We start from the raw sequence: 13,206 nt of genomic DNA on the forward strand, positions 1-13,206 counted from the left end.
ACAAGGCATCGCTCGCACCAGCAGCCCTGGGAGAGCAGCTTGGCCATGCCCCCGAGCGCGGACGGAGCCATCCTCCCTCTGCAGGCTCCAGCGGGAAGGAGGAGAGGGAGCCGAGCAGGGGCCAGGCAGCCCAGCAGAGCCCCCGGGCAGGCAGGAGGGCTCTGCTGCCTCGTCCTGGCGCTCCACCACACCGCCGGGCACAAGCAGCAGCCACCTCGGTTGGCCCTGTCGGGGGGAGAGTCAGGATCCAGCGAGCCGCAGGTGGCCTGGGGCAGACTGCGACTGAGGGCAGGTGGGAAGAGGAAAGATGTAAAATCTATACAATATAGACTTTTATTATTCACCCGTTAGCTCCAGGGCAAGCCAACCACAGCGAGCGGCAGCAGTTACATTCCCTTGATCATGTCTTTAGGAGGATGCAATTACACCGAGACAAAGGAGACCGCAGCCGGCGGCGGCGCCGCGGGCCCGGGCAGGGGATCCAGGCTGCTCTGGCGCCGCCGGCTCCTGGCAGGGCTCCGGCAGGACGGAGGACGATGGCAGCACCTCCGCCGGGCACAGCTCTCCTGGCAAGGGCTTGCTTACTGCAGCACCAGTCCGACCTGAGGGGCGAGGAGACAGAGGGTGAAGAGATGCCCAGGTGTCAGTGCCCTCTGCCCCTGAGCTGGCTGGCAGGGCTCAGCAGCACCTGTGTGAGCTTCCACCCTGGCTTTGGGAGAAGAGCAACCAAGATGGGGAAGGGGCTGGAGAAGAGGGCTGGGGAGGAGCAGCTGAGGGGGTGCAGTAAGGGGAAGAGGAGGCTGAGGGAGACCTCATTGCTCTCTGCAGCTCCCTGAGAAGAGGCTGCAGCCAGGTGGGGGTTGGGCTCTGCTGCCTGGGATCAAGAGACAGAAGGAGAAGAAATGTCCTGAAATTGTGCCAGGGGAGGGTTAGGTTGGAGAGGAGGAAAATGTCTTTGCTGCAAGAGTGGTGAGGGCTTGGCAGAGGCTGCCCAGGGAGGTGGTGGAATGCCCATGGCTGGAGGTGTTCCAGAAATGTGTGGCCGTGGTGGAGCTGTGCTGACAGTTGGGCTCCACAGCCACACGAATCTGTGATTCTGTGATTCAGTTCTACGTGGGAGCAGGGAGAGGCCTGGGTGTGTGGCTGCACAGACCCAGCCCAGCTCTCCTCTGCAGAGCTGACCAATACCTGGGGTGTGACAAGGCCAGGCAGCTTTGGGGCACAAGCCAAGGGTGGTTTTAAGCCAACAACAACAGATCTGGGGAGAAGCTGCTACCCCAAAAGCCAAAAGCTCTCCAGCTGCTGGTGACTGGGGGCAGGCTGTGCCCTGCTGGAGCCACAGGCAGCCCCACCACAGGGCAGCAGCTCCCAGGCTCTGCCACCCTGCAGCTCTCCCAGGGAGCAAAGGCATTGCTGGCAGCTCCCTGGGAGCTGTCTGAAAGGCAGAGGGAGGCTGGTTTGAGGCACATTGGCCTGTATCCAGAGAGACAGAGCTGGCTTCACACACTCTGCCAAGGGAGCCACAGCCCTGCTACTGCCATTAAGGCATTAATTAGCTGTTAATTAATTAGCTCTGTAGCAGGGGCAGGCTGCAGGAAGCCTTCTGGGTCTGCAGCCCCTGCTCCCCACGGTGGCTGAGGACTGGGTGGATGCTGAACTGGATGCTGGAGGCTGGAGATATGCTGGGTGCTGCTGGGCAGGCAGAGGGGGCCCAGAGCTGCAGTGCTCAGGCAGCTGGGTGGAGAGGGAGCTGCTGGCCGTGGGGACAAAGGTGACATCTGAGGCTCAGCCCCTCTCAGCGTTGAGAGGGACTGCACTGGCACATCTGCTGTGGTCACAGGGTCCTGCTCAGCAGTGACCCAGCAGCTCTCAGGTCTCCCTGCAGGGGTGGTTGTGTGTCTCACACCAGGACAGACTGACAGGCAGGCTCCCAGGACACAGCCACCACTTCTGCTCTGCTCTGGTGAGACCTCAGCTGCAGTGCTGTGCCCAGCCACGGGAACCCTGACACAAGGACATGGAACTGTTGCAGTGGGTCCAGAGGAGGCCACAAAGATGATCAGAGGGGGCTGGAGAACCCCTGCTATGTGGCACAGGCTGGCAGAGTTGGAGCCTGGAGAGGAGAAGGCTCCAGGGAGACCTTAGAGCTGCATTTCAGTATCTGAAGGGGGCCTAGAGGAAGGCTGGGAGGGACTGCTCAGAAGGGCCTGTGGGGATAGGACAAGGGAGAAATGGTTTGAAAATGGAGCAGGGCAGAGTTAGGTTGGAGCTGAGGAGAAGTTCTGAGGAGGAGAGGGTGAGACACTGGCCCAGGCTGCCCAGGGCTGTGGTTGTGGCCTCGCCCCTGGAGACGTTCAAGGTCAGACTGGATGTGTCCCTGGGCAGCCTGCTCTAGTTGGAGGTGTCCCTGCTGCCTGCAGGGGGGTGGACAAGATGACCTTTGGGGGTCCCTTCCAACCTGATGCAGTCTTTGAATCTGTGACTGTTGCAGCCACCAACGTCACATCTGTCACCCTGCAGCCCTCTGCCTGCCTCCTCTCTGTACCTGGCCTCCTGCCATGGAGAGAAGAGGTCATCTGTGTGAGGTCAGGGACTCTGGACCTGCACTAGTCCAAGAGTAAAACCAGCCTGAGTGGCCCAGTGGTGCCTCCTCCTCCCCAGGGCCACCTCCTGTGCGGTGCAGGCAGACTGGAGCCATTGCTGCGTGCGGCACTGCAATGACAGCAGCTGGCCTGGGAACACAGAGCTGTGTGTGACAGCAAACTCAGCTCCATGGGGACCAGCCCCTTCCCGTGCCCTGGGCACCCCCCAGCACTGACCTTCTCTGGTGCCATGCTGGGACACTTCCAATTGTACAGGTAATACTGCAGGTTCCCGTCCCCGATGCCGAACTTCAGCTTCTCCAGGAAGGTTTTGTTCTCCATGAGATCCAGTGCATTGAAGACGTCGAATCCTTTCTGCACAGCCAAGACAGGAAGCCATCAGCTCCTCCTGCTCACCTCCTGGGGGCTTCCTCCCACCCATCAGCTGCATCACCTCTCTGCTGCCCAGCTCTGCGGCCCCACAAGGGGGGACTGAGGCCAGCAGGGAAGAGCTTGGCAGGACTACAAAGGGAGGATAGGGCAGGGACTGTCCCCCTGGGCTTGGCACTGCTGAAGTCATGGCTTGAATATGTGCTTCAGTTTTGGGCTCCCACCCCAAGAAGGATGTTGAGAAGCTGGAGCAGGGCCAGAGAAGGGCAAGAAAAGGTGGGGAAGGGTCTGAAGAAGAAGGCTGGGGAGGAGCAGCTGAGGGAGCTGGGGGGGTGCAGTGTGGGGAGGAGGAGGCTGAGGGAGACCTCATTGCTCTCTACAGCTCCCTGAGAGGTTGGAGCCAGGTAAGGGTTGGACTCTGCTGCCACAGAACAAGTGACAGGACAAGAGGAAAGGGCCTCAAGTTGCCTCAGGGGAAGATTTAGATCAGACATGAGGAACAAATTCTTCCCCTTGAAGGCTGTCCAGGCCTGTCCCAGGCTGCCCAGGGCAGTGGTGAGAGTGCCCATCCCTGGAGGGAGTGCAAAGCCATGGAGCTGTGGTGCTGAGGGCCACGACAGTGCTGGGTTAAGGGTTGGCCTTGAGGATCTTCAAGGTCTTTTCCAACCAAACCCATGCTGTGACTCTGTGCTGTTCCCACCCTCACTGCAAGCAGCGTGGACAGATCACAGCATCGCTGTGGCAGACACCGAACCCAGCTCACCACCAGCTGGAAGGCTCAGGCTACCTCCGCAGCCCTCTGCTGGACAGCAGATCAGCTACAACTGGGGGTTGGACATGTCTGAGTCCAAGCCCAGCCCCAGGGCCAGCCCTCTCCACAAACCCAAGGGTGGGCAGCTGAGCTGCCTGGTGCCCAGGGAGCTGCCCAGTGGAGCTTTCTGGTGCCCAGTGAAGTGCTTGGTCAGCTGCTTGGTGCCCAGGGAGCTGCCCAGTGGAGCTTTCTAGTGCCCAGTGAAGTGCTTGGTCAGCTGCCTGGTACCCAGGTTGCTGCCTGGTTAGCTTCCTGGTGCCCACTGAAGTGCTTGGTCAGCTGCCTGGTACCCAGGTTGCTGCCTGGTTAGCTTTCTGGTCCCCAGTGAAGTGCTTGGTCAGCTGCTTGGTGCCCAGGGAGCTGCCCAGTGGAGCTTTCTAGTGCCCAGTGAAGTGCTTGGTCAGCTGCCTGGTACCCAGGTTGCTGCCTGGTTAGCTTCCTGGTGCCCATTGAAGTGCTTGGTCAGCTGCCTGGTGCCCAGGGAGCTGCCCAGTGGAGCTTCCTGGTGCCCACTGAAGTGCTTGGTCAGCTGCTTGGTGCCCAGGGAGCTGCCCAGTGGAGCTTCCTGGTCCCTAGTGAAGTGCTTGGTCAGCTGCTTGGTGCCCAGGGAGCTGCCCAGTGGAGCTTTCTGGTGCCCAGTGAAGTGCTTGGTCAGCTGCCTGGTACCCAGGTTGCTGCCTGGTTAGCTTCCTGGTGCCCAGTGAAGTGCTTGGTCAGCTGCCTGGTACCCAGGTTGCTGCCTGGTTAGCTTCCTGGTGCCCAGTGAAGTGCTTGGTCAGCTGCCTGGTACCCAGGTTGCTGCCTGGTTAGCTTCCTGGTGCCCAGTGAAGTGCTTGGTCAGCTGCCTGGTGCCCAGGTTGTTGCCTGGTTAGCTTCCTGGTTCCCAGTGAAGTGCTTGGTCAGCTGCCTGGTACCCAGGTTGTTGCCTGGTTAGCTTCCTGGTTCCCAGTGAAGTGCTTGGTCAGCTGCCTGGTGCCCAGGGAGCTGCCCAGTGCCTGGCAGTGCTGCCCCAGCCCTGCCACCACTCACCGACTTGGCGAGTATGAGGGCATCGCTCATGAGGTCGATGAGAGGCGTCTTGGTGTGAACGTTGTAGAAGGAGTAAGCAGCTTTCAGGCTCTTGTGAGTTGGGTGGTTCATGATGGTGGAGGGCAGGGTGTAGAAGCTGAGGAAGTCTGTCACCTCCCCTGGGGCACTCTGGAAGCCAGAAGTGACATTTCAACAGGGCAGAGCCTTGGAGGGGCTTCAGCAGCCCGAGTGGTGCATGAGCTCCACGCAAGGGCTCCCAGGGCAGCCCAGGATGGAGACCATCCTCTGGCAGCTGACACCTCCCACCCTGGGAGAGCATCTCGCTGCTCAGGGCACTCTCCCAGCTCGCCACACACTCTGCCAGCAGAGGCAGAAGCTCAGGAATCCCCTCCCTCACCCTGCCCCTGCCCCTCACCTCCACCACGAAGGTGTCAATGATGTTCTCCTGAGGTAGGAACCAGTGCTCCACCTCCTCTCGGCTCATGACGGGCGTCAGGTGGAACTGCTTCAGGTACTCAGTCAAGAGCTTGTGCACAGCAGAGACATCTCTGTGCTCCATGGGCCGCAGGCCAGGGGTCTTGGGAGTCTGCAGCAAGGGAAACAAAAGGTTTCTGTGGCTTGCATGGGGGTCTGGACCAGCCAAGGGCACAGAGATGTTCTCTGCTTAGGTCAGCCAGCACTCTGCCCCCCAGCCCTGCTGGCCCAGCAGGAGGAGGGATGCAATTGGCTGTGACACTGATGGCAGAGACCACAGAGCAGCCTGAGGGTCCCAAAGCTCCACGTGCCAGGCCAAGCACTGCTGAGGTGGCCTCCTACCCACTGACAACACAAGATCTCTGCTTCCCTCCAAGTCTCTGCTCCCTCTCACAGCACTGACAGGCTGGGAGATGTGCCCCAGGGCACCCCAAGGAACTGCCTGATGTTGTTTTGCACTCAATTTCCACTCCAGGGTCGGGATGGTTCAGCAAAGCCCAGATCAAGCAGCACAAACTGCTCCTGGCTCTGAGCTCCTGCCCAGCCGTGGGCAGGTACAGAGAGCAGCTGGTGCCTGTGCTGCCCAGCACCGAGGCTGAGCTCTCCAAGCCAAAGGAGCAGCTCTGACTGACAGCAGGGAGCCAGCGAGGTCGGGGAAGGTGGTGGCAGTTTTAATGCTTTGTTTGTTTTCTCTCCTGCATCCAGCTGGGGAACTTCCCCAGCAGGACAACAGCAGTGACAGAAGCCATCAGCTTGACTGAAGAACCAGGGACTAACCCGCTCCAAGGTCACTGCCAGGCTGTGTTTGGACAGATGAAGGCTGTCAGATCTGCCTTCTTGTCTTACCAGGAGGACAGGATGTGATTCACCACAAAACAAAAGCTCACAGGGTACCTCCAGCTGTGAGAGTTTGCCCTTAAAATGCAGGTACCAGGGCAAAAACCTATAAATAGAGATGAAGCAGAGCACCGGGCAGAGTCCTGCCACACGGAGCAGGCTCTGCTCCCCAGGCAGAGGACTCGACCTCAGCCAAGAGCTTTGGGTCTCTGAGTTCCCAGCCTCACCCCCTGCTCAGTGAGCTGTGCCCTGGCAGCTCACAGCCCTGGGGAGGAATGATAAACTCCACCAGTACAGGCTGGGAGGTGATCTGCTGGAGAGCAGCCCTGTGCAGAGGGCCCTGGGGGTGCTGGTGGCTAACAAGTTGCCCATGGCACAGCAATGTGCCCTGGGGGCCAAGAAGGCCAATGGGATCCTGGGGTGTATTAGGCAGAGTGTGTCCAGCAGATCAAGGGAGGTTCTCCTCCCCCTCTGCTCTGCCCTGCTGAGACCTCATCTTGAATACTGTGTTCAGTTTTGGGCTCCCCAGTTGCAGAGGGACAGGGAACTGCTGGAGAGGGTCCAGTGGAGGGCTAGGAGGATGAGGAGGGGACTGGAGAGCATGGCTGAGGAGAGGCTGAGGGCCCTGGGGCTGCTTAGTCTGGAAAATAGAAGATTTAGAAGGGATTTGGTAAATGTTTATCAATATCTGAGGGCTGCCAGGAAGGGGAGGACAGGTTCTGCTCACTGCTCCCTGGGCTAGGGCAAGCAGCAATGGGTGTGAGTTGCAGCACAGGAGGCTCCAGCTCAGCACAAGGGGAACTTCTTGCCTGGAAGATTCACAGAGCCTTGGCACAGGCTGCCCAGAGAGGTTGTGGAGTCTCCTTCCCTGGAAACTTCCAAGGCCTGTCTGGATGTGTTCCTCTGTGCCCTGTGTTAGATTGTATTGTCCTGCTCTGGCAGGGGGGTTGGACTGGATGATCTCCTTGGCTCCCTTGCAAGCCCTGACAGCTGTGACCCTGGCTGGCACCCACCTCGGGCAGGCGGTACAGCTTCATGGTGCGTTGCATAGTCATGTTCCTGCTCAGGTGGGAGAACTTCACCTCGATCAGCTTCCGAGGGTTCAGCGACCTGTGCCAGTACCTGCAGAAACACTGCTGCTGAGAGACCTGCTCCCGGGCAGCAGCATGGGCAGGAGGTGCTCACAGCTGCCCTGAGAGGGCAAGTGAGAACATCCTGTGCTCTGCACTGCTCAGGCCACCCCTGCAGTGCTGTGCCCAGTTCTGGGCCCCTTAGAAAGATGCTGAGGTGCTGGAAGGTGTTGAGAGAAGGGCAGCAAGGCTGGGGAGGGGCCTGGAGCACAGCCCTGTGAGGAGAGGCTGAGGGAGCTGGGGGAGTGCAGCCTGCAGCAGAGGAGGGCAGAGCTCATTGCTGCCTGCAGCTGCCTGCAGGGAGGCTGTAGCCAGGTGGGGTTGGGCTCTGCTGCCAGGCAAGCATTGACAGAACAAGAGGACACAGCCTCAAGCTGTGCCAGGGCAGGTTCAGGCTGGATGTTAGGAGGAAGTTCTCCACAGCAAGAGAGATTGGCATTGGGATGGGCTGCCCAGGGAGGTGGTGGAGTTGCTGTCCCTGGAGGTGTTTAAAAGGAGCCTCTATGAGGCACTTAGTGCCAGGGGTTAGCTGATTTGAAGGTGTTAGGTTGGACTTGATCTCAGAGGTCTTTTCCAAGCTGGTTAATTCTGTGACTCTCTGATCAGGCAGGCTGCAGGAGGGCAGCAGCTCCTGCAGAGAGAGGAGGGCAGGCCAAAGCACTCATGCTGCAGCAAGGCTCATGTCTTGTCATGAGCAGCTTGGCAAAGCTGCTGGGCTGAAGCCTGGAAGGATGGAATGGGGAGAAGAGAAACTCTTGTAGAGGCTTTCAAGGCCCACTGGGACATGTTCCTGTGTGACCTGCCCTGGGTGACCCTGCTATGGCAGATGGTTGGACTGGATGACCTCTGGAGGTCACTTCCAACCCCTACTGTTCTCTGATTCTGACTTAGAATCATAGAATCAGGCAGAGTTGGAAGGGAGCACAAGGAGCAGCCAGTTCCAAACCCCTGCCATGCCCAGGGACACCCTACCCTAGAGCACAGCCTCAGCCAGCCTGGCCTCAAACACCTCCAGCCATGGGGCCTCAACTCGCTCCCTGGGCAACCCATTCCAGCCTCTCACCACTCTCCTGCTCAACAACTTCCTCCTCACCTCCAGCCTCACTCTCCCCACCTCCACCTTTGCTCCATTCCCCCCACTCCTGCCACTCCCTCACAGCCTCAAAAGTCCCTCCCCAGCATTCTTGTAGCCTCCTTCAGATCCTGGCAGGCCACAAGAAGGTCCCCTGGGAGCCTCCTCTGCTCCAGCCTGCACAGCCCCAACTCTTTCAGGCTGTGCTCACAGCAGAGCTGCTGCAGCCTCTGAGCATCCTCCTGGCCCTGCTCTGGACACTCTCTCTCCTGTCCCAGTGAAACTCAAACATGCTATAGGCCACAGAGGGGATCTCAGCAAGAGAAGGTCTGCAGACCAAAAACCTCTTTGGAGAAGCACAGACACTCACCTGCAAGTGCCCACAGGTTTTGGCAGCACCACTCCTGCCGTGTACACAGCCTGGAAGATGCCCTCCAGGTGCACCCTCCTGGTGATCTCGCGGATCAGAACCGGAGCCACCCGCTTGGAGCGCAGCTTTTTGTGGACACACAGGAAGTTTATCTCCACCATCTTCTTCTCTCTTGGGAAAGAAACCAGGAGGAGCATGAGGCTCCACTGCCCTGACCTCGAGGGCAGTCTGAAACTAGAGCTGGGGAGGTTTAGGTTGGACATGAGGAAGAAATTCTTCATGCTGAGGGTGGTGAAAAACCTGCGCAGGGTGCCCAGGGTTGAGAACCCATCCCTGGAGACATTCAGGATCAGACTCGATGGGGCCTTGAGCAATCTGATCTAGTTGGAGGGGTCCCTGCTGAGTGCAGGGGGGCTGGACAAGATGACCTTTGAGGGTCCCTTCCAGCCCATTGATTCTGTGACCTGAGAGGGCTGGTCCTGTGCCCTGCACAAGCTACTTTCTACCCTTTCAAAAGGCAGAGTAGCCAAAGCCTCAGGGAAGACTCTCCCAGCCTGGTTGATTCTATGGTTCTCAGACTGAGGAGCAAGGGCTGGGTTTGGGGAACTCTCCTTTAAGCTGCTACCCAAGATTTTCCCAGGGAAAATGAGTCTCCAGCCAGCTCTGGAGGATTTCTGTGAGGCACAGCTCTAAGCTGCCCTCCCTCCTTGAGGAAGCAGCTTGCACAGCTTCTGCTATAGGAGATCCTGCTCTGGCAGGGGGCTTGGACCAGATGATCTTTCGAGGTCCCTTTCAGCCCCTGACATTGTGTGACTCTGACTAGGAGGTGCCCTCAGACAGAGCTCCCCTGCACACCTCAACCCCCTCACGCTCTCCTCCAAGCAGCAAAGCATCTCTGCAGTGGCTGGGCTGGTCAGGGAGGGCAGTGAAGCCAGGCAGGCTTCCTGAGCACTCCCAGATGCCAGCCGAGGGCAGGGTGAGCAGGCAGCCCAGCAGCACTCACGTGTCATAGATGTGGATGGAGGCTGGGATGGCACTGATGAATCCAACCAGCTTCTTGCTGGAGACAACCCTGACGCCGCAGTGCCACTGGGGCAGCCAGCCCGGAGGACGCAGTGCCCTGCAGGACAGACACACTTCCAAAGTCACACTCCACCAAAGGGCCCTGTGCACCTGGCTCCTGCCTCCCCACCCTGCCCTGGGACACTCCATGTCCTGCTCCAAGTGCCTGACACAGCCCTGGGTGTGCAGGCAGGCAAGAGAGAGGCTGAAAGATGGTTTTGAGGCTGAGTGCCTTTAGGAAGCATCAAGTCAGAGACTTCCAGGAGATGGAGAAGTCCTGGAGCTGTATGGTTTTGAGGCTGGTGCCTTTAAGAACCATCAAGTTACAGACTTCCAGAAGCTGGAGAGGTCCTGGAGCTGTATGCTTTTGAGGCTGGTGCCTTTAGGAAGCATCAAGTTACAGACTTCCAGGAGCTGGAGAGGTCCAGGAGGTGTATTAGGAAGTGTAATCTTTGTGTTTCAGCCCCCCAAGTCCTGCCTCCCTACAAATCTCTCTTCCTTCCTTCTCTCCCAGGGCAGGTACCTCTCTGATCTCCTGGAGTTTTGCAGCTCAGTTATGGTCCCCGCACAGGGGGTGCAGTGCAGCCTTGATGGGCTTCTGGAGGGAGAAACAAGGGAGGGCAGTTTGGGCCTGCCCAGCCTGAGGCAGCCTGGCAGTGATGGGGGGAGGGAAGAAAGAGCACTGGGGTTTATGGTAAAGCCCAGGCTGGGGTCTGGTCTGATCTGGTGGAGGTTTGGTGCAAAGCTTTGGCTCAATAAAGCTCTGTTAAGCCCAGCTGAAGGATTGCTTTGTGTTTTAGGTGCCTTGCCATGCTCACCACGATGTGGAACTGTAACCTTGTAGCTTGTGAACTGCTTCTCCACTTAAGCTTTCCAATACCATCCAGGCTGCTGCCTGAGCCTTACTCTTTCACCCCTTTTGGAGCAACAGAGCAGCAATCTGTCTGCTCGTTAAACCAAAGGAGGGTGACAGTGATGTGACACAGCAGGACTGCCAGGAGCTGGGCAACTCCCAGGCCACCTCCTGGCCAAGGCAAGTTCTCACTTGTGACACAGGAGGAAATCCAAGTTCTTTGAGCCAAAAACGCCCTGAGGAAACAGCAGCTCTGCTGCAACACATCTCCAAGTGTTGTTGCTGGCAACAGTTACTTGGCAGCCACCTGCATACACCTGACTACAGCTACCTGGAAGGAGGTTGTGGAGAGGTTGGTGCTGGTCTCTTCTCACAGGTGACAGAACAAGAGGGAATGGCCTCAGGCTGCCACTGGGCAGGTTTAGATTGGATAGCAGGAATTCTTTATTCCCAGCAAGAGTGCTCAGACACTGGACTGTGCTGCCCAGGGAGGTGCTGGAGTCACCAACCCTGGGTGTGTTTAAAAGTCGTCTGGATGTGGGGCTGGGGGATAAGCCTTGTGGAGAAGGGTTACTGGTTGGACTTGGTGATCCTGAGAGGCTTTTCCAACCTGGGTGTCTCTGTGCTTCTGTGACTCATCCTACAGGCTCTGGGAAGCTCCTCAGCTCCTGGGAACTGAACACTGGAGGAATCCAACCGCAGGAGGCAAACTCAAAACCCCCAGTTTTAAGCTTCCATATCTCAAAGCAACCAGGGCTGGGTGAGAAGACCCAGGGAGATGCTGTGGAAAGGAGTGAGGCAGAAGGAGCAGGAGAGCAGCTGTGCAGCTGTCAGCAGGACCAGGCTCAGCAGCAGTGCTGCCACTCACCACAGCAGGAACTCGGGCGAGTAGTCGAAGCGGAACATGTTGTCATCATCCTCCACGTAGTTCTCGTTCAGGAGTGTGTACAGCTCCTTCAGCTGGAGCAGGACAGAACACACAGGTCAAGGCACTCACCTGGTCACCAAGCTGCCCAGATGCCCCCCGGGCAGGGCCCTCGGCAGCTGTGTGTGGCTGCGGCAGTGGCAGCCGAGCCAGGCTGTGGCCCTGAAGCAATGGGGGGCAGCAGGACGCAGACGTGAGGGAGGTCACAGCCTGCAGGGTTAGGTGCACTTCAGATGGGAGGATGTCTGAAGCCAGTTGTTTTCCCTGAGGAAAGGTTTTCCTTTAGCTCTCCTTTAGGAAAACTCCTGGCTTCAGACATCCTCCCATTTCAGGAGCACATGCAGAGGTCCCTGCTCAACCCCATGATGACACTGAGCCAGCTGGGCCAGTGTGGGATGGGTGAGAGGTAACTGCATGGTGGGGGAGAACCACAGACTGCTTTGGCTTGGAAGAGACCCCACAGGTCACTGCTTTGGTTTGGAAGAGACCCCACAGGTCACTGCTTTGGCTTGGGAGGGACCCTCACAGGTCACTGCTTTGGTTTGGAAGAGACCCCACAGGTCACTGCTTTGGTTTGGATGGGACCCCACAGGTCACTGCTTTGGCTTGGGAGGGACCCCACAGGTCACTGATTTGGCTTGGAAGAGACCCCACAGGTCACTGCTTTGGTTTGGATGGGACCCCCACAGGTCACTGCTTTGGCTTGGGAGGGACCCCCACAGGTCACTGCTTTGGCTTGGGAGGGACCCCCACAGGTCACTGCTTTGGCTTGGGAGGGACCCCCACAGGTCACTGCTTTGGCTTGGGAGGGACCCCCACAGGTCACTGCTTTGGCTTGGGAGGGACCCTCACAGGTCACTGCTTTGGCTTGGGAGGGACCCCACAGGTCACTGCTTTGGCTTGGGAGGGACCCCCACAGGTCACTGCTTTGGCTTGGGAGGGACCCCACAGGTCACTGCTTTGGCTTGGGAGGGACCCCCACAGGTCACTGCTTTGGCTTGGGAGGGACCCCACAGGTCACTGCTTTGGCTTGGAAGAGACCCCACAGGTCACTGCTTTGGGTTGGGAGGGACCCCACAGGTCACTGCTTTGGCTTGGGAGGGACCCCACAGGTCTTGTAGTCCAGCACTCCCCACTGCAGTCAGCAGGGACATCTGACAACTACAGCAGGTTGCTTCCAGCCCCAACCAACCTGATCTGGATTGGTTCCATGGATGGGGAAGGAATCTCCCAGCTCTCTGGGCAATGTGTTCCCAGGTCAGAGCCATCTAAATCCAAGGAGATGCCATCACCACTGAGCTGGAGAGCTGCCTGCTGTGGTGAAGGACAAGTTCCCATCCCCAGACCCACCCTCGGGAGTCCAGGCATGGAGCTGCCAACCATGCAAGGGAGCCCTGCACGGAGCTGCCTGTACTCACCACGCCTCTGTCCCCGAGGTCCAGGGCATCCCAGGTGAAGCCCTGGGGCAAGGTGTATGGCTCCTGACGGATATTGTCCTTGTCTGGCTCCACAGGGCCGTGGGTGTTCACCACTTCTCCTGCAAGAGAGAGCAGGAAGCCCTGAAGATGCTGTCTGAGGCCAAGTGTCCAGGATGCCTCAGCCTGGTGACCAACATTGCCTCACAGCCCCCAGTTCAAGTGTGGGCAGCCAGGGTCCAGCATTGCACCCACC

At 58.5% G+C, this 13,206-nt stretch overlaps 1 protein-coding gene across 1 annotated transcript in view; it reads right to left on the bottom strand.

Moving 5' to 3' along the window:
- Positions 1-317: 317 nt before the first annotated feature.
- Positions 318-13,206, bottom strand: part of NMT1 (N-myristoyltransferase 1) — a 28,930-nt gene continuing 16,041 nt past the window's right edge. Inside the window, exons 4-12 of the mRNA XM_064174705.1 lie at positions 12,954-13,072; positions 11,479-11,570; positions 9,699-9,815; positions 8,696-8,866; positions 7,137-7,245; positions 5,228-5,398; positions 4,813-4,980; positions 2,820-2,957; positions 318-602 (exon numbers count right to left, since the gene is read on the bottom strand). Coding sequence (XP_064030775.1) covers positions 582-602; positions 2,820-2,957; positions 4,813-4,980; positions 5,228-5,398; positions 7,137-7,245; positions 8,696-8,866; positions 9,699-9,815; positions 11,479-11,570; positions 12,954-13,072 — 1,106 coding nt within the window. The 3' untranslated portion in view covers positions 318-581. The remainder of the gene's footprint in view (positions 603-2,819; positions 2,958-4,812; positions 4,981-5,227; positions 5,399-7,136; positions 7,246-8,695; positions 8,867-9,698; positions 9,816-11,478; positions 11,571-12,953; positions 13,073-13,206) is intronic.

This window comes from Pogoniulus pusillus, chromosome 40, assembly GCF_015220805.1.
Source record: "Pogoniulus pusillus isolate bPogPus1 chromosome 40, bPogPus1.pri, whole genome shotgun sequence".
Lineage (NCBI taxonomy): Eukaryota > Metazoa > Chordata > Aves > Piciformes > Lybiidae > Pogoniulus > Pogoniulus pusillus.